Source organism: Sylvia atricapilla, chromosome 6 (genome assembly GCF_009819655.1).
Source record: "Sylvia atricapilla isolate bSylAtr1 chromosome 6, bSylAtr1.pri, whole genome shotgun sequence".
NCBI classification, from domain to species: Eukaryota; Metazoa; Chordata; class Aves; order Passeriformes; family Sylviidae; genus Sylvia; species Sylvia atricapilla.
In genome coordinates this window covers 36,110,735-36,132,757 of record NC_089145.1, presented here as the reverse complement: position 1 = coordinate 36,132,757, position 22,023 = coordinate 36,110,735, and the positions used below count along the sequence as shown (strand labels likewise).

The 22,023-nt window shown below is 41.2% G+C and overlaps 1 protein-coding gene across 3 annotated transcripts in view; it reads left to right on the top strand.

Annotated features, from left to right (window-relative positions):
• The window catches only part of NIN (ninein), a 56,539-nt gene extending 36,168 nt beyond the window's left edge, over positions 1-20,371 (top strand). Inside the window, exons 17-30 of one of the 3 annotated variants that reach the window (XM_066321494.1) lie at positions 598-2,592; positions 3,773-3,898; positions 4,730-4,799; positions 5,508-5,723; positions 6,041-6,154; positions 7,401-7,523; positions 8,056-8,169; positions 9,125-9,271; positions 10,046-10,225; positions 10,775-10,924; positions 11,234-11,332; positions 14,160-14,330; positions 19,192-19,305; positions 19,984-20,371. In XM_066321494.1, the coding sequence (XP_066177591.1) occupies positions 598-2,592; positions 3,773-3,898; positions 4,730-4,799; positions 5,508-5,723; positions 6,041-6,154; positions 7,401-7,523; positions 8,056-8,169; positions 9,125-9,271; positions 10,046-10,225; positions 10,775-10,924; positions 11,234-11,332; positions 14,160-14,330; positions 19,192-19,305; positions 19,984-20,193 (3,829 nt within the window). In that variant the 3' untranslated portion in view covers positions 20,194-20,371. Of the gene's footprint in view, positions 1-597; positions 2,593-3,772; positions 3,899-4,729; positions 4,800-5,507; positions 5,724-6,040; positions 6,155-7,400; positions 7,524-8,055; positions 8,170-9,124; positions 9,272-10,045; positions 10,226-10,774; positions 10,925-11,233; positions 11,333-12,465; positions 12,527-14,159; positions 14,331-17,037; positions 17,528-19,191; positions 19,306-19,983 lie in introns of those variants that run through there. The other 2 variants (XM_066321495.1, XM_066321496.1) reach the window with 2 other exon arrangements.
• Positions 20,372-22,023: the final 1,652 nt, after the last annotated feature.

Below are 22,023 nucleotides of genomic sequence, written 5' to 3'. Positions count from 1 at the left end.
TGTTCCTGCTCTGTCCCACAACGCTGGGCTGCTCTCCAGGGTTTTTTTTCTCTTCTGACCTTTCTCAAGCAGATGTTCAGATTCATTTTTAGCTTGCCCAGAGGCAACAATAGTGTTAAAGCATAACCAGGCATGATTAACTCAAGCTGTGTTCAGGATCCCTGAGCTCCACAAATCCCTGCTTGGTTATTTTAAAACTCCTGGGTTTTCAGAGTTCTTTGCTGAAGAAGGAAAGGGGTGGCTGGGAAGTGCTTTTAGCAAACATGGAGTGTCAAAAGAAACTGAAGCCACCCTGGGGTGATGAGAGTGAGAGCATCTTCCCCCCTCCAAAATCTGAGCACAGGAACTGAAGGGCACCTCTTGCACATGAAACCTTTTCTGAGGACATTTCACGAGTTGTTGCACTTTTCCAAGGCAGTTTTTCTTTTAGAAGTTTCACCAAATTGCCTCAAGTTTAACTTACAGCTCCCAGAAACACCCATCTAATAGTCAATAAAAAAAAAAAAAAGGTAAATTTCCAGCTTGTTTTATTCAGCCTAAAAGGCCACTTTAATCTCTTGAGGTACTTTAGTAATATCTTATGTTAACCATGTCTAGGGAAAAAATGGCAAGTGACTATAACAGAAGAGCATCTCATGCACAAAGTCAATTTTCTGTGGACACACAAACACTTGTGAATAAATATGAAGAAACCCTGCAGAGTCTGGAAGGACGTTACCAGCGAGAGCTGCAGGAACTTTCTGAGCAGCAAAAAGAAGAGAAATCCCAGTGGGAGTTTGAAAGAGAAGAAATTGCTCAGGAGGTCGCTGAAGCCCATGAGCAGCTGAAGCAAAGCTTGGCATGTGAGAAGGCTGTTTCTTCTGCCCTGACCCAGGAGAAGGATCTCCTGGAGAAAAATTTCAAGGAGGAACTGAACAAGCTGGTTTGTGAGAGGGAGCAGCTGGAGAAGGAGCTGCAAAAGCTGAGGAATGCTGCCCAGGAGCAAGAGGAAAAGATGAATGAGAAAATAAGCCAACTGCAAAATGACCATGAAAAAGAGCTAAAGGAGAAAGATGAACATGTATCCATGGTAGAGCAAAATGGCAAACTGGTTAGGGAAAAGCTGGAGAGACTGCATAGTGAGTATAAGCGAGAGAAAGAAGAGCTCAATTCCAAACTTCTTGCTTTGGAGAGTTTAAACAGAGACATTTGTGAAAGAGCAGAGACAGAGAAGGCTGAGATGGGTTTGGAAATCTCCGACCTCCGAGGGAAAATACAGAAGTTGCAGTGGGAGACACGGAGTTTTTCTGCACTGCAGAGCCATTACAGGCTCCTGGAGAGTGAGTATGCAAGAGCCAAGAGCCAGATGGCTGCTTTTCCTGGTGCAGCTCCTCTGGGAGATGATGGGGATGTTCTCCAAAACCTGCAGAAGGTGCACGAGCAGGCAGTGAAGGAGAATGTCAGGATGGCTGCCCAGATCCTGAGGCTGCAGCACCGGCTGGAAGCAGCAGAGCAGCAGCTTCTGCAACCTCCCAGTGCCAGCTGCTCCCACTCTGGCTCAGAACCAGAGGAAATAGATCCCAGGTTTGAAGGGTTGCCCAGTGATTGTCAAGATGTAGCCATAGGGGCAGATTTCAATGTCTTTCCACCTCTGGAGGCTGATGCTACAGACCTGGAAGAAATGTCAGAGATGGATTGGGATTTGGAGGAGGGATGTGTGAAAGGCACAGCTGGCGGCCACCCTGAGGCACAGGGGTGTTGGATCGAGGGAAGTCAAGCAGCTCTGGATGCTGATGGCAACCAGGATTGTGACAAGAACCTTTCTTGGGTGCCTCTGCTGCCAAAAAAGAGAGATCTGGAGAACGTTCCCAGGCCAAAAATGCTACACAACCATGTCAAACAGCAGAAGGCTCATCTGCTAAATCACAGAATAGCTCCCAAAAATAAAGGGTTTGTTTCTGATGCTTTGAAGATGCAGGTGGAGCTGGAGAAGGCTGAAGAACTGAGCGAAGCCTCTCTCTTGCTGGATCACACTCCCAGGGCAGCAAACGGTGACCTGAAGAGTGTAATAGCTCAACTTTGGAAAAAGATGGAAGAGTTGGAAGACCGATCCATGGCACAGGCTGAACTTCTGTCGCTACAAGAAGAAATTCAGGTAGAAAATGAGGATCTGAAAGCTGAAGTGATGCAGTTAATTGAGAAAAATGAAGTGCTGGAAGACAACCTGCGTAGGCTGAGAAGGCTTTGTTGTGAACGAGAGGAAAGTGAGGTGGAAAGCGTAAAGTTTGAAGAGGAAAACACCAAACTCCATGTGGAAGTTAAAGAATTGGAAGATGTCCAAGAAGAACAAGATGCTCAAGGAAATGCAGAAGTGCCCAGTGACACAAGAGGTGGGAAGCTGGAAGAACATCCCCCTGCATTTACGGGCCAGCAGGCCAAGAACTCCCAAAGCGACCGCACCGTGACAGAAATGGGAAAAGCAGGAATGAGGGAGCCCGACCCTCAGGTGGAGGAGAAATCCCTGGGTCACCCAGAGGCAGAGCAGAGGAAGGCAGTGACCCAGGGCTTGCAGAGCACCTGCACTGAGCTGCAGCAGAAGGTTGACCTGCTGAGGTAACGTAACGCAGCCTTAGCCACTAACCCAGCGCTGCCTTGGCTGCTCCTTTAACCACTGTAGTTTAACTCTGAGTAGCAAACAGTGCCCTGGACTCCTAACTCCTCTAATCGTGGATAAAAGACCACTGGAATAAATAAATGTGTGTGACTTACTCCTCTCTGTGCCCACCACCTAAGCAGGAGCACCTGCCAGCTTGTCCTGTCTGTGGATGTCACCGTGTGTAGCTCGTCCTCCAGCACAGCCCCATTGTATTTCCATTGTCCAAAATCCATGGTAACACTTCCAGAGCGCTTTGTAGCTTTTTTACTAATATTCACTCAGTTTGTTCCCTTCTAGAGCTGAATGTTGCTCACAAGGCTAAAATTGCTCCTGTTTTTCCTTGGTATTTTGGTGAATGCTGCAGAATTATAGCAATTTGCAATGCTAAAAGTGCTTCTGTTTTTCTCAATATTTAAGTTAATGCTAGAGAATTACAGGGACTTATTTTTCCGAGTTGGGAGCCCCTCAGGGGTGTGTTATGGTACATACAGTTATAAAACATATATTCATTATATTATATTCATCATCGGTTTTACCTGCTTGTTTTTAACTGCTGTATTCCAGCAAGGATTTCTCTTTTTTTGTGGCTAAAGTGGCTACAAGTGGCTTAATTGCTGTTCAGCACCAGCTTCCTGCAGGAAATTGTTCTTTCAGGTGTCCCACCATGGCTAAGTTATTTCTGTGCAGTCTCCTGAGGACAGAAGAACCATTTTCCAGCTGTGCTGTTCCCAGAATTCTGAATTCCATTTGGGGAAACAGCTCACTCTCCTGGCAATATGAATATTGTGGTGTTCAGTTGTTATTTGTAGCTTAAGGACTGAAAGATAGGCGGAATACTCGTGTGAAACTTAAGTTTTTAACTCACTTGAGCTGCTCAAAAACATGCCCCAAAAGCTCAGGTTTTTGGTTTTGGTGGGTTTTTTTAAGCTTGTTGCAAAAATTTGCAGTTTTTTGAACAAACCAGGGAGCGCTCCTGCTGAATTCCTATAAAATATAAATACACCATTTATACATAAACCAAGGCAATTGTAGCTTTGTTTTTGAAGTGTTTCAGGTAGATCTAATTTGTGGGACTTTTTTCCCCTCTCCAGGCATCCTATAGGAACTGTTCTCACTTGTCTCCTCTCTCTGCCACAGGTGTGAGGCCGAGAAGCTCCGTGAGGAAAACACTGTCCTGAAAAACGAAGTGACTTTATTAAATGAGGAGGGGAGTGCTTCCAACCTGAAACTGAGAGAGCTGAATGGATCCAGGGAAGAAATGAGGTGAGAATTCCACTGGGAATATACCCTGTGATGCCTTCAGGCCGTTGCTGTGGCTCAGCCACAATGAGCTCTTCCCTTCTCTCCAAGCTCTTTTGTGTGTTAGGTGCTGTACAAATCCAGAATGGGGTTATTTCATGGTGCTGCTGGAAATCCAGCTGGTTGACAGGTTATTTCTCCTCCTTTTCCCTGCCTCAGCTTGTCTTGTCCTGCCCAGCCCCAGAGCCAGGCAAGGGTTTAGCTGCAGGCATTGAGGTGACCTAGTAATACGCTGGACACAGACTTAGGAGCTGACCTGATGCAATTATTTGTGCTTCAGCAAAGGCAGGGAGAGGCTCATCTGATGGATTATTCTAGTGCTTGTGTCTGGTAAATGCAGAACCATCCATGCATGATCCTGGGATTATTCTTCCCCTGTAGGAAAGACCCACTTGGGGCACCTTGAGAGGTTAAACACTTGCCAAGTTGATGGGAGAGCAGGGATGCTGAGCAATAAATAAATATCCACAGTTACCATTTCTGGTGGTGTTAAAAAAATCCAGCTCATTTCTGGCATCATTAAGGTTGGAAAAGACCTCCAAGATCAAGTCCAGCCATTAACCCAGCACTGCCAAGGCCACCACTGAGCCATGTCCCCAAGTGCCACATCCACATGAATTTTAAATCCCTCCAGGGATGGGGACTCCAGCACTGCCCTGGGCAGTGAAGAAATCTTTCCTAATATCCAATCTAAACCTCCCCTGGCACAACTTGTGTGATGTCCTCCTGTGCAATCTTGAGGTTGTGTACATTGATAATTGATTTTAGTGTTAATGAGCTTTCATTTTTCCACAGGCAGAAGATAGAGGCTGTGAGGAAGGAGAAAGTGGCTGTGCAGAAGATGGTTGACAACCTGAAAAAGCAGGTGTGTGTGGCCTGAGCACAGAACCTTCTCTCTAGAAATCATCATGCATCAAAGCTCTTCATTGGATAGTCACAAAGGCAGCGGAAAACGAGCGTTTGCTAAATTTAAACGTTTTGAAAACTCTTTTATTGCTTCTTTGGGATTGATTTGAGACTGGCTTGACCTGCTCATAAGACAAAAGCTGTACTTGCCCAGCTTACAGGCTTCAGGGGGCATTTTCCACAGTCAACTTGGCAAGTTTATTTCATAGAAATACAAAGTTTAAATCTTCGCTTTTGTATTTTTTTTTGTGATTCTCTGCAGTAGCCCATGGAAAATAGAGATTGTGATTCAACCTCTACTCATTTCCCAGCTGGCTTGGTCTAGGAATGCTCCAGTTGTATCCATGTGGCTGTTACCTTTATTTTAGGGGTGGCTTGTTATAATGGGTGAAATAGAAGGATTAATTACCTTTTTCATCCATGTCATCTTGATATTGCTTAGGAAAATACTTGCTCAGAATAATCTTTTAAGATAACTCTCAAAATCCACACCAGCATGGCAAAGTGTGGATGACTGATATGACTGGTCTAATTAAGGCAAATTATGACAAATTATTTGTTTGGAGTCGCTGTCAGAGTGAGACTTGTTAGATCTATAATAACTTTCATAGAAAGGAAATATCCAAAGTCTCATTCCCAGCATAAAATCACTGCTGCTCCCACTCAGGTGGCGGATCTGAAGACCAGGAACCAACAGCTGGACTCTGAAAATACAGAACTCAGCCAGAGGAACTCCAAAAACCAAGCAGATGTGCAGGATCTCAATCAACAGCTGGCGAGGGTGCTCAAGCAAAAGGAGAGAGAAGAGAGGAAGTGTACCCTGGAAGAATGGGAAAAGGAGAGGCTGCTGCTGAAAGAGGAACTGGAAAACTCCAAAACAGAGGTACAGGATTTGGTAGGAGAGTTGGACTTCAGGGGCTTAGGAACTGGCATCCCTGTCCTGGGATGCGCATGGGATTTCAGAGCTGAGCTTTGCTAAATGTTGGCTTAAACACAGCAGCAGCCAAAAGCCAGAAGGGAAAAGTGTGCAGGTTTGTCTTGAAAACACAGCTTAGGGATGCCAAATATTTCCCTGCGCTTTCCATCATGGCTGCTGTTCAGCCAGTGACATCTCTGCAGTGGCTGCAGCATCCTCTGCTTGAACTTTGGTGCTCTGTGAGGCTCCTGAATTGAAATCTGACCCTTTTTATTTTTTTGCAGTCATCAAAGATGGTGTCGTCTTTGGAGATGGAGGTGTCAAAAATGAAGGTTCAAGGTCATCTCCTGGAGCAGGAGAACCACATCCTTAAGCAGGAGCTGGAGAAGACAAAACAGGTATGGCATCTTATTGCCCAGAGAAGCTGTGGCTGTCCCTGGATCCCTGGAAGTGTCCAAGGCCAGGCTGGGTGGGGCTTGGGGCAGCCTGGGATAGTGGGAGGTGTCCCTGCTTATTCCCGAGAGATTGGAACTTGATGACCTTTAAAGGTCCCTTCGAACCCAGACCCTTCTGGGATTCTATTTGAGTACCATCAGATTAATTTTCACCATCTCTTAATGGATGAAAATTAAGAGGTAGAAGTAGTTAATTTCTTGAAAGGTCATAAAAGTAAGGGAATGTAACTCCTCTTGAAACAGTTTCCAGGTGCAAGGCACAATTCTTCAAATCAGGTTGGGTTCAGGTCGTCTTAAGCCAAAATATTTTTTGGAGTAGTGGATCTACACAGAGAAGCTTTGGTCAAGATAAAGATTTAAAGCTCTAATTAAGGAATAGACAAGGCAAATGGGCTCCATAGGAGAACATTTCTCTGTAACTGGAGATAACCCATTTTAGCTGCATTTAAGGAATGAGCTCTTCCAGCATGTCGTGTCAGGGGGAATTCCTGTTGCTAAACCCATCTGGAGATATCAGAGATATCTCATAACATCTGAGAATAATTTGCTGGAGAGCTCAGTTATCTCCTGTACAAGCACAGTTCAATTGGCTGTAAATATATGCTAATAAACACAGATGATGAAGGCTTCAAATGAGTCAGTTCCCTGATTAGGGCTCCACAAAGTCATTTTCTGCACAGTGTAAAACACTCAGTTGAGGCACCCAGTGCTCAGGGTAGATAATGGTCTTAAAAAGCAAAAGCAGCTGAGGCCTATTCAGAAAGGAATGGATTGTCGCTGGAGTGTAATTACAGGCAGGAGATGGAAAGAGGAAAGGCAGTGATAAAGCACTGGTCAGTTGGGAAAAGGATTGGAAGTCAGCAGTGCAGTGGTTTTCCCTCTGTATTTTAACTCCTGGTGATTTAGATGGGATATAATGGGAAAAAATTCCTTCCCTGTGAGGGTTGTGAGGCCCTGGCACAGGCTGCTCAAAGCATTTGTGGCTGCTCCTAGATCCCTGGAAGTGTCCAAGGACAGCTTGGAGCAACCTGGGATATAGTGGAAGGTGTCCCTGCTTATTCCAGAGGGATTAGAGTTTGATGACCTTTAAAGGTCCGTTCCAACCCAAACCATTTGGGCATCCCATGATTTTCATGCCAAATTTTGTGTCAGCACAGAAATGCAGGTGTGAGGGGTTTGTTTCCCACAGCTGCCCAGATGTCCTGATCTCGCTGACCTTCAAAATGAAGTTTCAAGTTTAACCACTAAAAATGAAAAGCTGCAGAAAGAGAAAGACGCCCTGAGTGAGGAACTGAACAGATGTATTGATAAGGTAAGAAAGGAATGCAAATCCACATCACTACATGCTGTAAAGGGCTGTTAAAATTCCTATATCATTATCTGTATCACTATAACCTGTAAAACATCTCTGGGTGGTTTTTTCCTCATTCTAAGACAGAATAAAGCTTAATTGCTACTGCCTGGATTTTTTTCCCTACCTGGTGTTAGAGAGGAAAGCTTAAATTCTGGAGCACAGCTTTACTGTAATTTGATTATGTAGAAAATGCCAAACATTGCAAGGAGGAGAGGCCTGGATATAAATACTGCAGCAGGACAAGGGAGACAGTGTTCTTGGACTTTTATAGCATCTCTAACCTACTGTAACTCTGAACTGCAGCAGAGCAATCTGCACACTGTAAATAATAATCCCATTGTGTGGAAATTCAGGGAGCTTGAGGGCCTTTTTGCTTTCCTGCATTTTCCTTCCTTCCTTAGCTTTAACTCCCTCTAGGGTAAGCCTTGAAGTCAAACTGAGTCAAAAACAAAATTCCTGAGTGAAGATGCCTGATGTAATCTCATTGCAGGTAGCTCAGGTCAGCTGCTTGGAGAGTGCAGTCGGCAGCTTGAAGCAGGAGCAGAAATCCTGGGAGCAGCAGAGTCAGGCACTAAAAGCTCAGCTCAGCCTCTCCCAGGACAAGGTTTGAAACAACGATTTATGTTCTAACCTGCATAAAAGCATTTTGATCATCTCTTGTAGTGCTTTTTCTCATGAAAGCCCTTCTGATGCCATGCAGCTTCAAGAGGCTTTCAAAATGATGTTCTTAAAGGACAAAAAGAAACTTGTTAAACACAATGAGGGATTTTTCTCTCTACAGCCAAGTTACTTCTGCCAATTCTCTCTGCTTGGTGATTCCTAAAATGCTGCAGAGACTCTGCTGTTGTTCCTCTGTCCTGGTGCAGGCTCATCCTTCCCCAGGCAGGGATGGGATCAAGCAGTTCCCTGCTTGGCTGAGCACTCCTAGAGCTTCTCCTTGGCCATGGGCTGTCAGGAAGAACAAATAATTCAAGGGAAAGCTGCTTTCCAGCATATCACAGTAAATGCTCAAGGCTAGAAGATGTTTCTGGTGAATGTAGCATTGTAGCTCTATTCAAAGTGGATAGCTGCAAGCTTGGAACAGAAAGTGGGAAATTCATTAGGAATTAAGAGAGTTTTAAGGATAGAAAATCCATCTAAGATTGAGTCCAACCATTCCCCCAAGGCCACCACTGACCCAGGTGCCACATCCACAGGGCTTTTAAATCCCTTCAGGGATGGGGACTGTACCACTGCCCTGGGCAGCTGTGCCAATGTTCAAAAACCCTTTCCATGAGGAATTTTTCCCTAATATCCAATCTAAATCTCCTCTGACACACCTTGAGGCTGTTTCCTCATTCTGTCCCCTGTTCCCTCGCAGCAGAGCCTGACCCCCTTCAGCTCCACCTTCCCGTCTGGGAGCTGTAGAGAGCTGATAAACTCAATTTAACATTTTCAAAGAGGGAAATCAGTGTTTTAACTTCGCTCCTTCCATCAGAGATCCTAAATACCTGGCATACCTGATCCACACAGGGAATCTTGATCCAGCAAAAGCCAAGCTGTGCTCCTGTTCTTTACAGGTTCAGAGCCTGAATGAAACTCTGCAGAGCACCAGCCTCCAAATGTCCCAGCTGAAATCCGACCTGCAGGTGACCCAGCAGGAGAAGGAAACCCTGAAACAAGAGGTGATTGCATTGCACAAACAGCTGCAGAGCACCAGTGAAAAGGTAAAGGGCTTTAGGGATCTCAGTAGGTAGCTGTAATTATTGTCTGTTGGATATAATGTGCCGGTTTGAAGCTGATTTTTAAAAACTGTATTTTAAGTGTTGGATGTGGACAGGCAACAATCAGTCTGTCTCCGTTCTTCCCCAAAAGAAACCCTTTGCCAGTAAAACCCCTAAATTTGTGGACAATGTATTAATTTACACCTATCAGCTATAAAAATTGAACTAGTCATTGACAGGGGATCTAATTTTCAGTGCAACTTGGTTTTGAAAGGTACAGAATTATACCAACCTCTCAGCTAATGAGGATTTGTAACTGAAGGAGGTTGTAGACAGCAGTCTTGGGATTGCTGTTATGAATTCAGTTACTAATTTGGCTTGTTTGCCATGTAATTAAGGAATATTTAATGTCCACGTGGAAAAGAGGCTGTTTCAGAATTGTACAACAGGAGCTAAATTACAGCTATTAGTGCATAATATATAATACCGAGTTCTATTTGGCTCTAAAGAGAACGTAAATTGCTTTTCTTGTGTTGCTGAACTCTGTGCACTCCTTGTGCACACAGCCATTATCCATGATTTTAGTAGAGGGAAGCATTTGGGATTTGCACATTGGATTTTTTAAGGATAAAACAGTGAGCTGGGCTGGGAGGGAGATGAGAATGCTGCAACTTTGGAGCCTGCACTTAACTGAAAATCCACCTCAAACCCACCTGAATAGAGCAAATGTCTGCTTCTTTGTTGAAGGCCTAACCCTGCAATTCTGTCTGTCTTAAGAACCGGGTTCTGGAAGTGGCTGTGCCTCCCTCAGGGCTGCAGGACCAGCGGGGGCCGATCCATTGGGATGAGCTGGAGCAGCCGCCGGAGCAGGAGCAGAGGCTGCTCAGGCAGGACAACGAGAGGCTGCAGAGGGAAGTGCAGAGCACTAAAACAGACCTGGCTCACTCCAGGGAAAAGGTAACCTGGGCAAGCTGGCAGATCCCGGGAGGCCTGGGTTTGGGAGCTCAGTTTTCATAGATCACAATCCAGGCAAGTTTTGAATACCTCCAGAGAATGAGACTCCACAACACTCTCAGGATATTTCTCTTCTTTAAGAGATAATCCTAGTAATCCTTGTCCAAGATTTCAGTCCAGCTTCAAGTTAACAAAAAGATTCTTAATATTCCTAACATTCTTCTTGTGCAATTTCTTGGCCTGCAGTATTAAGTGGATTATGGGGAGGATGAAGGGAGAGAAGGACAAGAGATATCAAAGCAAATATTAGAAACTGTGGCTGCCCCTGGATCTCTGGAAATGTCCAAGGCCAGGTTGGACAGGACTTGGAGCAGCCTGGGATAGTGGAAGGCATCCCTGCCCATGGCAGGGGGTGGAATGGGATGGCATTTAAGGTCCTTTCCTAATCTAAACCATCCTGAGATTCTACGAGTCCAGAATCAACTGGTATTTTAGAGGAAGTAGAATTACCTGGAACATCTTTTCACATTTGCTCATCTCTGATCTCCTCAGATCCGACAGCTGGAATCCACAATCCTTTCCCTAAAGCACCAAAAGCATCAAAGCCAGTCAGGGCTTGTCAAAGCCATAGAGCAGGAGAAGCTGAGCTTAAAGAGAGAGTGCGAACAGCTTCAGAAGGAGTTGTCATCTGCAAACAGGAAGGTGAGTTTTGGGTGGTAAACACACAAATCAGTGCAGTAGTTTCCGTCTCTCAGGAGCTCAAGGGAGAAGCTGGAACTTTCTTCTTCTACTCTGAATCTTGTGCTCTTTCCCTCTCACAAATCTGTGTCTGAAGAAGCTGACTGGGCTCTGTGCATCTGCTGTGGGACAGCTCTTGTAGCAAAGCACTTGCCCAAATACTCCTCGTTTTTAGACTTGAGCTGTCTTGGTATTCAATGGTTCCTGAGGGAGGGAAAAACAGATAAAATGAGAAATTGCTTCTTTTCTAAGGAAACTTCTTGCCTCTCATAGATCAGTCAGATGAATTCTCTTGAACGTGAACTGGAAACCAGCTCAGAAAACGAAGGGCTGAGAAAAAAGCAAGTCAAGCTGGATGATCAGTTAATGGAGGTACTTTTTCAATCAGTGTTGATTGTAGGCCTTTATCACTATTTTACTGAATTTATTTTATTTTAAAACATCTTATGGATGTGTAGCAACAGAGAAAACTAATTGAAGCTAGAAGAATTAACCTCTCCGGATGCTTAACCTCATCTTTCATAACCAAGTTGTGTGGCAAGCATCCTGCTCTCTGAAGCAGATGTTTTGCTTAGTCATAATTGACATACAGCTTCAGATATAAAATCAAACAGCAAAGACATTTTTTTCTGTACTTGAGGCAAGGCTGACACTTCCCTCTTCCTTCCTAAAACTTGTCACCTCAAATTTCCTGATGTTTGTGTAATACTGCTCTTAATGTAGAAACCTGTTCTTATTTCCTCTGTGAATAAGTTGCTGAATTTAAACTTAATATTATCTAAATCAGGATAAAATATCAATGTACACAGCTTACTGTTAATTTAAAGGCATGAGTGAAAACTTCAGTGGAGATTCTTCCAAAAGCTGCTGTGCAAGTTCTGCTGGAGATGGCTCATGCTGGATATCAAAATTTAGGAGCCCTTGGTTATAGGAATGGGCAACTTAATTGTGTTTAGTGTGTCCCATAAGGTCAGCCCAGACCTCCAAGTTCTCTCTCAGTAGTCTTGCCTAAATTTGATGTCCTGGATTTGAGTTTAAGACAAAATATTAAAAAAAAAATGAAAAAGCTAAAATTTTGACTTGTTCCATAAGTCAAAGCATCTTTTAGATGAAGCTTCTGTAACACTTTTTTTTTAAATGGCCTTATGTTTTTCATCAAATGGGAGACATTAGGCTGAAAATCCTCTGCAATTAGTAATAAAACTGCAAAAACCTAATTAGGAAATACGAGACTTTGACAAGTTAATGAAAAGACTGTTTATATTCCTTGTGAATTTATTTATATAGTCTTAATTAAGCTTTGGGAAAATGCCAAACACTTAAACTCGTAAACAGCAAGCCTGGGATTGTGTTTTCTCCTGAAATGTGCATTTCAAAAAGGCAGGATTTTGTTCCTCCTGGTAACAGTTTCCCAGCAGGGGTGTACAACATCCACTCAGTGATTTGTGACTTCTAACTCTCTCTTTTGTGCCTGTTCTCCTTTTGTCCATGGCTAACCTGGCTAGAACACAGTGGTTGGAACTAGCAGAGAAGGGGGCAGTTCTCTCTCTGAAATAGTGTGCAAAGGTAGAGCAATAATTTTTAATGTACCCCCACAGCATGGAGAAAACATTCCTTTTTTTTTTTTTTTTTTTTCTTATGGATTTCTTTTCTTTTTTTATTCCATGCATCTCTTAAGTAAAGAAGCCACTATTCATTTCAATGTCAATTTTGGGCAGTTCTTTGTGGTGAATGTGTTGTGCAGTGTGGTTCTGTATCCCAAGGAGCTGCATGTTCCTAAGGGGTTGCCATGAAAATGGAGAGAAATCTCCCCATTGCTTCCAAAAGAATTAAAATTGGAAGGGAGAGAATGAAAAGTGGCTTCCTGCTACCCCGTTGACTGTGAGCCTTGAAGGTGTTTGCATATTTACCCCTGGTGCCTGCATGCTTTTCCACCAGACTGTCCAATGTTTCCTTTAATTAATTTCTGGTCCCCCTTGGCATCATCCTGATAGTTTATCAAGCTCATGGTTGTTCCATTTTCTTCCACAGATGAATGCAGCAGGGCTATATTGTTTTCATTGCTGTTTCACTAGCATTTATTTTTAAGATGCTGTTAACACTAATTGACTGTTTTCTCATTAGTTACTTGTGTGCTTCACAACATGGCAGGAAACCCTGAAAGAAATTCCACCAAAAGCTCATTATGTTCACTGTCTGTATTGTCAGGAAAAGAACAGCTCCTTTACAGACAAAGAGAACCCCTAAATAGCTTTAAAAAATACAAATAGTTTTATTTTGAAGTATACATAAACTTAGTTTCTGTTTACCTGGACTAGCAGAGATAGGGATGGTACCAGGGCCAGAAAGTGCTGCAGCATTGTGAAAAATATTTACAGTTAGAGGTGAAGTCAATAACTGAAATTTTATCCAAATTGATGGTTTTCCCAGTTGTGAAAAGGAATTGAAATCAGTAGTGAATGGAAAATTAAAATCACCAAGATAATCTTATACCCCTTTTCCTAAAGGAACAGAGTAATGGTTTCTTCTTTATGGGAAGAAATTATTAATGCTACACAAATTCCACATGCAAATGAGTTTGTCTGAGTGATCAGGGATTTTTACTGTCCAGTTCTGGTCCTTTTTAGTATAATTAACTCTTCCAACTGTGAGTTACTTACCTAGGTTTTGCTTTAGTCTGGAAAACCTCTGAATTATTTCACGTGACTGTCTTAGTTCTTAATATGTCTACAGTTAGGAGTGAAGATTAGGAAATATCTATAGGGTGTAACCTACTGAATTCTGAACGTCGCATTAGAGATAAATGTTCCCTCTCCACCCTAAAGACTAGAAGTAATCAGCATGGATAATAATCAACACAACTAATAATCAGCACATCTTCAGCCTTCTTGAAATGGGAAATTGTTACTTAAAGCTTGCCAACTAAACTTTGATAGGAATTGATCAAAAATTCAATGACTTTTATAATTAGGGCCTGTAATAATGAATCAAAGCCCAGATTCCTTTGTATGAAATTCCATCTTTTTTTTTTTTTTTTCCATTGGGAAAAAGTTGCCTGTTCACCTCTTACCACCAAGTCCAGGTGTGTTTCTCTTGTGCACGAGAAATCTGAGAGTGAGCTGCTTGAGGAGCACCTGTGGCAGAGGGAGCAGCAGGGGTCTGATGGCTGGGATTTGGGATTTTTTTTTTCCTTTTCCAGATGCTCCAGTCCGGGGGGATGCGTAGCCAGAGCTCCCAGCAGCAAGGCTGTGCCACGGTGCCCAGGGAACAATTCTTGCAGCTCCACCAGCAGCTGCTCCAGGCGGAGAGGAGGAGTCAGCGCCTCCAGGAAGAGCTCGAGAGGAGACCCTCGGGGACAAACATGCAGCAGGTAAGGTTTCCCCTCCTTTGAAAGTGAAAATACTTGGTTTAATTGTCTTGAGTTGTTCTGTTGGATTATCTTTTTTAAATTCTGGTGGGATCCGTTCTCTGTTTATGCCAGTTCAAAAATTTAACTTCGCGCCAGCAAGGAGATGTGCAAAATATGCTGTTTAGCATGGTTAGCCTGAGACAGAGCTTCATCCTGGATCTGTTTTTTATTTTTATTTTTTTTTTAGCTCAAACCACTCCCATCCACATTTAATTGGCTTTTCTCTTTCTGCTCCACATGCAGTAAGTGTTTATAGGGGCTTTTTTTGTTTGTTTCTTTGCCTAATAACAGTGTCTGGAACTATTATTTTTAAAATACACCACGGCAGATATTGCACATCACATAAAATCCTCATTTGGGCTGTTGCTGTCACATTTGTTGTAGCAGAGTAGGACATAAATTAATCCTTTTTCTAGGACAAATCTTCCTGATTTGACCATGAGACAAGGCAGTTAACTGTTGTACAGAAACTTGAACACATTTTTTTTGTGTTAATTTTTTACCTTGTAAAATCGAATTACAGGTAGTAGAAATGTTTGCTTCTGCCCTATAAATATTGCCAAATGATCCTTTTCTTCGCAGAGCAATTGGATCTCTGAATCTCTAAAGCTTTGGCTCAGGCCAAATAAAGTTTTAAAATAATATTACAACTGTTACCTTATGAGAAAAGATAAAGCTCTAAGTAACCTAAATGTATATTTAGCATTTTATCTATTTTAGATATTTATTTAGATTTATACTTAGATTAGATAAATAAATTAGGTAAAATACTATTGGCTATTTATTCTTCTGGTAGCAGGAAAAAACACCCCTCTTATATTTTAAATTTAGTTTGCAGTTATACTTTAAAATAATACCTTAAAATAATAATAATGAGACCAAGACTTTGACGCTCCAAAATCTCTGAATATGGTAATAGGTATTCCAAGAAAAAAGATATTATGGAGAGAGTATAGACAGTAATCATTTTTTAAAGTATCCAAAACTTGGAGTAAATCTTTTTTAAGAAAGGGATAAAATCAAAATGTTTCTTAAAAAAATTTAAAAATCAAATAATTGCAGGTAAAGTAGAAGCAAATTGATTGTAAGGTTCCTTTTCAGAATTGCATCATCACAGGCTGATGTACTTGGTCCCATACTGTGGGGAGCAAAATGTGCAGTTCAGTTTAAGAATCAATCAAAGCCATATTGCAGGAGTGGCAGCTGCTTGGTAATTTAGATTTTGGAACAATCTACAAACAAGTCACATCCTGGAACTTGCAGTTCTAGAGATGAATCTCTCCTAGATTTCCTGGAAAAGTTTTGTGAATTAAAAAATATTTAGAGAGGCTTTGCAAAAATTTGCTGTCAATGCACTAATTCACTTAATCCTTTTAATTTTTTTTCTTTTCCTTAAAATGAGGGGATATTCTGGTTTATAACACCCCTTTTTTACTACATAACTTTCTGACCATTAAAAACCTGCAGTTATAAACAAAGCCAGATTTATCTGTTTGTCTCTGCTGCTTCTTGTAAGCACCTCCTGCTTGAATCTCTGTTGATTTTTTTTTCTTTGCCATCCTGATTTTTAGGGTTTAACATTTAGTTGAGCTCATGTCCCTTTTAATGTCCCCTTTAGCAACCTGAAAGCTTCCATCCTAATCCCTCTCCATCATCCTTTCACCAGTGAGTACAAGGTCAGGTTATCTCCATGCTTTCTGTGTAAAGTGAATAATTTAGTTCTGCTGCTGCTTTGCATTTTGCAGCTTTCTTAGATCTTGTGTAATGAGGTATCCAAAGTTATCCCCCCCTCTTTTTTTAATGGAATTGTTCTGTATTTATCCTGCTTTGCAGTTTTCATTCCTTTTCGATCCTGGTTATCTGTGGGTTTTTTATTCATTTTACAGTCAGTCCTGAGTTATTTTCATCCAAAGGCTGCTGTTACATGTTTAAATTCCATTAAATTAAATTATAACTCCCGAGCTGTTTCTATTGTGTTAACCTGTCTGGACTCTTCTGAATAACCAGTGACTGTTTATGTTGTGTCTAGTGCTGTGATTACCTCATATCCCTTTCTCAATAACGAAATTTGGGAGCCTGTTAATTACCCAGTATTTCCCAAAGTTTGCCTAGCACTGATTAATATCTGTGCTGCTCAATATTTCAAATTTTGTATCACCTCTGACCAAGCTGCTTGTTCACTCTGAGGGAAGAACAACAAGGTTTGAGATAGATATATAAAGTTTTCAAAGGAGGGCGAGTTTGGCTACATTTTTCCCAAATGCTTAACAATCTGTGAGGTTTTATATCTATTATATGAGATTTTTATGTTATAAATGAGATTTTTTTTTAAGAGAGAGAGGAGGATTTCCATTAAAAAACTTTGCTAACTTAATCACTGTCACTGATCTTTAAAAAACCATGGATGAGAGTCCTTAGATGTAGAAAATGCCCCCTCAGTTTCCCAGCTGTGTAACACTCATGTTTACAGATGGAAAATATATATAAGATACTCTGCATGGTTTTTCTCTTTGTGTGTGTGTGTAATTTTTTTTTTTTGGTCCTGTGTTGCTTGCTTTGCTTGTATTGGTGCCTTTTTTTTTTTTTTTTCCTTGCTTGAAGTGTACGTGTTTTGAAGAAAAAACCTGGATATCAGGGTGAAGTATTCCCACTTGCCTTCTTTCTCTAGGCCTTGCTACCGGAGCAGCGAGCAGTGCATGCAGATTCCTACCGGAGGATCGGGCACCTCTGACACCTCTGGCTGCTTTTGATCCCATTCCTTTTCCATGATAAACACACAAAAAAACCCCCACAGAACTGGCATAAGCTGAGAAACTTGAGGATCAAATTCTATTTTTTTTTCCTTTTTTGTTGCAAAAAAACGGCAAAAAAAGTCTCCGCAGTGTTATTTTCTTATTTATTTGTCTAGAAGCTATTTTGTGAAAGCTCAAAAGCTTCCAGCAGCTTTTTTTAAAATTTGTTACAAATGGGTTTTATTTATGTTATTTAAAATGTGCAGTTGTTCAGTATGGGGAAAGAGCCTATTTTTCTCAAATGGTACTAATTTTATATGAGATTTGAAGAAAATCTGGGGTATTTATACTGCATTTTTGTATAAGATGTATAAACTTTTTAACAGGGAAAGATGACTTTTTTGATGTAAATGAAAAATAAAATCCTTTTTTAAGCATAATGTCTCTTGTCTTCATAGAAATCAATAATTTGCACTTCAAGAATGAACAAGTTTTAGACAAAATATTTATATTTGATAGTGAACATTGTTATATCAAGACTTCTGGGAAAGATTTGTGATGGGGATGTACTAGAGTACAGAAACTCAGCTTTTTCTTTAGCAGATGAACTTGAAAAAAGAAAATGAGGGATCTTCTACTACTGTGGCCATAAAATAAAAAGGGGAAGATATTGTTTCTTGGATAAAATTCTGTAGTTTTTATTTAGTCTTAAACTACTTGATTGAATTAGGATTTTAATACTTTAGTAGTCCAGCAAAACACCTCTTTAAGGCCTGTGATTTTTCTAGTTGGAGCTGTGACCTATTTCAGCTGTTTGCTTGTAAAGATCTTTTTTCTCCTATTTTTAATGACCTTAAAGCTTCTGCTTGAGCAGGTTTCTCCCATTTAACATGAAACAATGTGAAGTGAGAACATTTAAGGCAAAAATACCTTAAATCACAGGTATTGAGACCTCCCTAATTCTTCTTTTCCACCTAACTACTCACTCAAGGCTCATGCAACCAATGGGACGGGGAATAGTGAGTTCCCAGATTGTGAATTCCAATCAAATTCCATTAATTCTGAAAAAAATACCCATTCCACCCACACTGTAAAACTGCTTTCTGTGTGACTCTAATGTATGCTTTTTCCATAAAAATGAATTATCACATCACCTCATATAGAGATTTGAGTTTCTGATGCTACAGCAAATAAAATGTTGAGTGAGTTTAAATCAACCCCCGCCCCCAAGGGGATAATTTTTAGGGTTTTGGATGAGGAACTTCCTACCTGAAGCAGATACTCATTTATCTTCCTCCATAGGTGGGCTGGGTTTGGGTTTGCAGGTGTTTTATTTTGGGTTGGTGCTTTGTCACAGTTTATCTCCTCAAATGACTGCCTAGAATTTGAGTAACAAACTGGCATTAAAATAAAGTCTCAGTTTTCCTGAAGTCAGTGTCTAGAAGTTCCTAAATCCAAACAAGTTCTTTTGTAATTCCTGATGTTTCTTATTTATTTTGGGTAAGTTCCCTCAGGTGTTGGCATAACAGTCTCATGACACAGAATTATGATGCTTTCCACCTTGCTGAAGAAAAAAAAAGAATACCAGTTTAGGGTTATGAAAACTAATCAAAGAAGATGGAAAAAAAATGAAGTTTGGAATCCTATTTTTTTTTTAATATTACTCACTTTCCAGGGGTCTCTGGATGGAAGAGTTACATTGTCAATTAGACTTTGCCTTATTTTTATTCTAAAATCATTAAATTGGCATTGTGTGTCCCACGTTCATCAGAAATTTGGCAGTACCAAAGAACAAGAAAAGGAAATTAGCCAGCTCTGACTGTTACAGACAGGACAGAACTTAGAATTTTGTCATTTTCCCTTGATGTGGTAATTCCAAGTGTAACTTGCTTAGAAAGCCAATGCAATAGTGAGACAGTCCTTTGAGTGTTAATATTTTGCCTCAATTAAAGGTTTATTAGTTTAGTTGTTTCTAAATCAGACAAGTGTGGAGGGCCACCTATTTTCTTGAGCGTAAACTGGAAAAACAAAACAGATTGGTGACTGGGAACTGATTTTTAACTGATTTTCACATAAATGTTGCTTTCCAGGGAGGTCATGAGCAGCTTCTAAAAATGATGGAAGAGCGGATGATGGATGTGGAGCAGAAACTGAGGCTTGTGAAGAGGCTTCTCCAAGATAAAGTAAATCAGCTGAAAGAACAAGTGAGTGTTCTTGGACTTCCTCAAACATTCCCCATTCCTTCTGCAAACCCCTAAGTGGGCAAAGGCTGCCAACCTGTTGTTCAGAATAAAGTTAAAAGTGGTTTTATTTAACACTTTTGAGCTCAACTGCAGCATATTTGCCTAAAACTTCATAAAACTCCAAATCGGGGGCTGAATCCACTACTCACTGATTTCCTAAATCAAGAAACAAAAATCAAATTTCAGCTGAGGATGCTAACTGGAAAGGTTACTCAGAAAAAGAGGAAAAAAATAATCTCCTGAGGAGAAAATCAAGTCTTGATTTCTTTGAGGCCTCCTCCTCCAAACAGATCCTTTCTTTGATGTGGTATTGGAGTTTTTGGAAGTCTCTCTGTGGGATCACTGGGCTTGTGGATCTCTTGTGCACTAAATTTATTCTTAGAGGATAAATGCTGTAAAGCAGAACTCACCTGACAAGGTTGATTTGAAACCCTCTATTATCTACCCCATCTTCTTAAAAAGCCTTTCCAGTCTCCTAATCTTCACAGCATCTCTAAGGACCCTGGGTTTTTAACAAGACAAATGGGGTTTTCCTTTGATATTTGAAGTTACAGTTAACACAGTCACCTGCTTCCCAGACCCTCCTTTGGAGTTTTTATCTGTCATTTGCTGAGTGTCTGTGTCCCATTCCCTGCCCAGCTCTCCAAGAACATGAAGGCAGACGTGATGGTCAAGGATCTTTACGTGGAGAATGCGCAGCTGCTGAAGGCTCTGGAGGTCACGGAGCAGCGGCAGAAAACTGCAGAGAGGAAGAATTATTTACTGGAAGAGAAAATTGCCAACCTCAATAGGATCGTGAAGAACTTGGCCTCCCCCTCCTTCAGCCCAGCACCAGAGATCAGGTCATAGCAAAGCTGTTCTGTGTCACAGCCCCATGCACTTTACTGAAATGGGAATGTTTCAGCTTCTCACTGCATTGCCTTTTTTTTACTGAATGAGTTTTAGTTACAAATGCTTCCTCCATAGAGGACAGAGCTGATTCCCAAACTGGACACTGCCAAAGGAGATTTTGTTGGTTTTCTGCAAAGTTTTGCCTAAAAGTAATCTTCACTATGTAAAAAAAAAAGCCAAATTTATGTTTTTCTAGGTTAACTTACTTCGATGACTTGGGTTTCATTTAAAATTCAAATTCTGAATCTCCTGGACTGGATCATCTAGACTGAAGCAAAGGCCTAAACCAAACTCACATTGTTGACCTGAAAGCTTAACAATAATTTTCAGCTTTCTAAAATACTTCATGCTCCAACCCTAGAAATGCTGGGTCAGTCTTCAACACTGTCAGTAGAAATGTTATTGAAGGCAAGACTTTGCTGCTATGGACTGTGTCCTGTAAACTCGTTCTGGTTTGTCTAAAGCAATTATTCATGAGTCTTCTGGGTTGTTCTTGATGGCTGTTTCTCTGCAGAGCTCAGAAAAAAAAAGTTTATTTAAAATGCAGAACTAGACTGCTGCCTCCAACTAAGTGGGACAGTATTTCAGTATTTCATCTGAAAAAATTTTCCATCTAACTAATAAAGACTGTTACTTTTTTTTCTCTTTTTTTTGTAAGCTGTGCTGCCAGACAGCTCTGAATTGTAGAGGCCTTACTGTTTTTGTATATGGAAATAAGTTAAACCAAGGAAGAGTCACTCAAGAGAAGCAAAGATGGAGTTTTGTAATTTGTAAATTCAAAAGTTTATGTGATTTGTAAATTCAGTAAAGCAGTGCAGTGTATTTATTTATCAGCTGGCAGAAGAATGAAGAGGGGCACTTGGATGATTTTGTCAGTGGGATCCTGTTGTCAGAACCCTCAGGAACATGGAGCTTTGCCAGGGATGCAGCATTTGCTCTGACCTGAGGAATCATTTGGAAAAATCTTATCTTTTGTGTTAATCCTAGTGCAGAATCTAAGTCTGTCGTTAATCATGAAAAAAACACATTCAGTGTAATTATGAAGAACTCAGGGAATAACAGTCTAAATCAGCCTCCTTCAGCTATAAATGTGAGTATTAATGTCAGCAGAGGGAGATAAACACACCTTAGGGAAAGCAGGATAAACCAAATTGGATTTGATGAGAATTTCTTTGATGCTCCTTAGCCAACTTGCAGAGGAGCATCTAGGTTTGGGATGAGAGGTGGTGCCTCCCTTTGGATCAGTGGAGAAATGCAAATTTTTGGGGACCACCTCCAAGCCAGAGGGGTTTGACAGAGGCTGGGTAAGAGCTTGCCTGCTGAAGTATATGTGTGTTAACCTGCCCTCCCTCCCTCAGACCAGTAACACACAATTAAACACTTTTAAGTCAGACTGGAATACTTGAAATTGGACCTCTTTAAATACACGTGATTGAGGAAGGGGAGGAAGAGGTCTTTTGTCTCAGAGACAAACTGGCAAGCTGATAATTCTGTCATGAGCCAAAAGTCTTCCAGAAACTGTGGCAACACTGCCTGCAAGCTGTGGAGGAACCTGTGGAAAATGGGTTTTACTGTGTACTGATGTGGCTGAGAGGATGCTCCCCGTGTCTCTGGGGTTACTTATCAGTTTTGGAGGTTTTGCGGACTGAACTAGACACAGGAAGTGACCCTTTCCTCCTCCTTTTCTTCCTCCATTGCTTTGTGCAGGCAACAAAGTGGAAATGGAAATAGAATCATGGAATAAAATCTTGTTGCAGTCCTCATAAATTATTTCACTGCTGTGCTCTT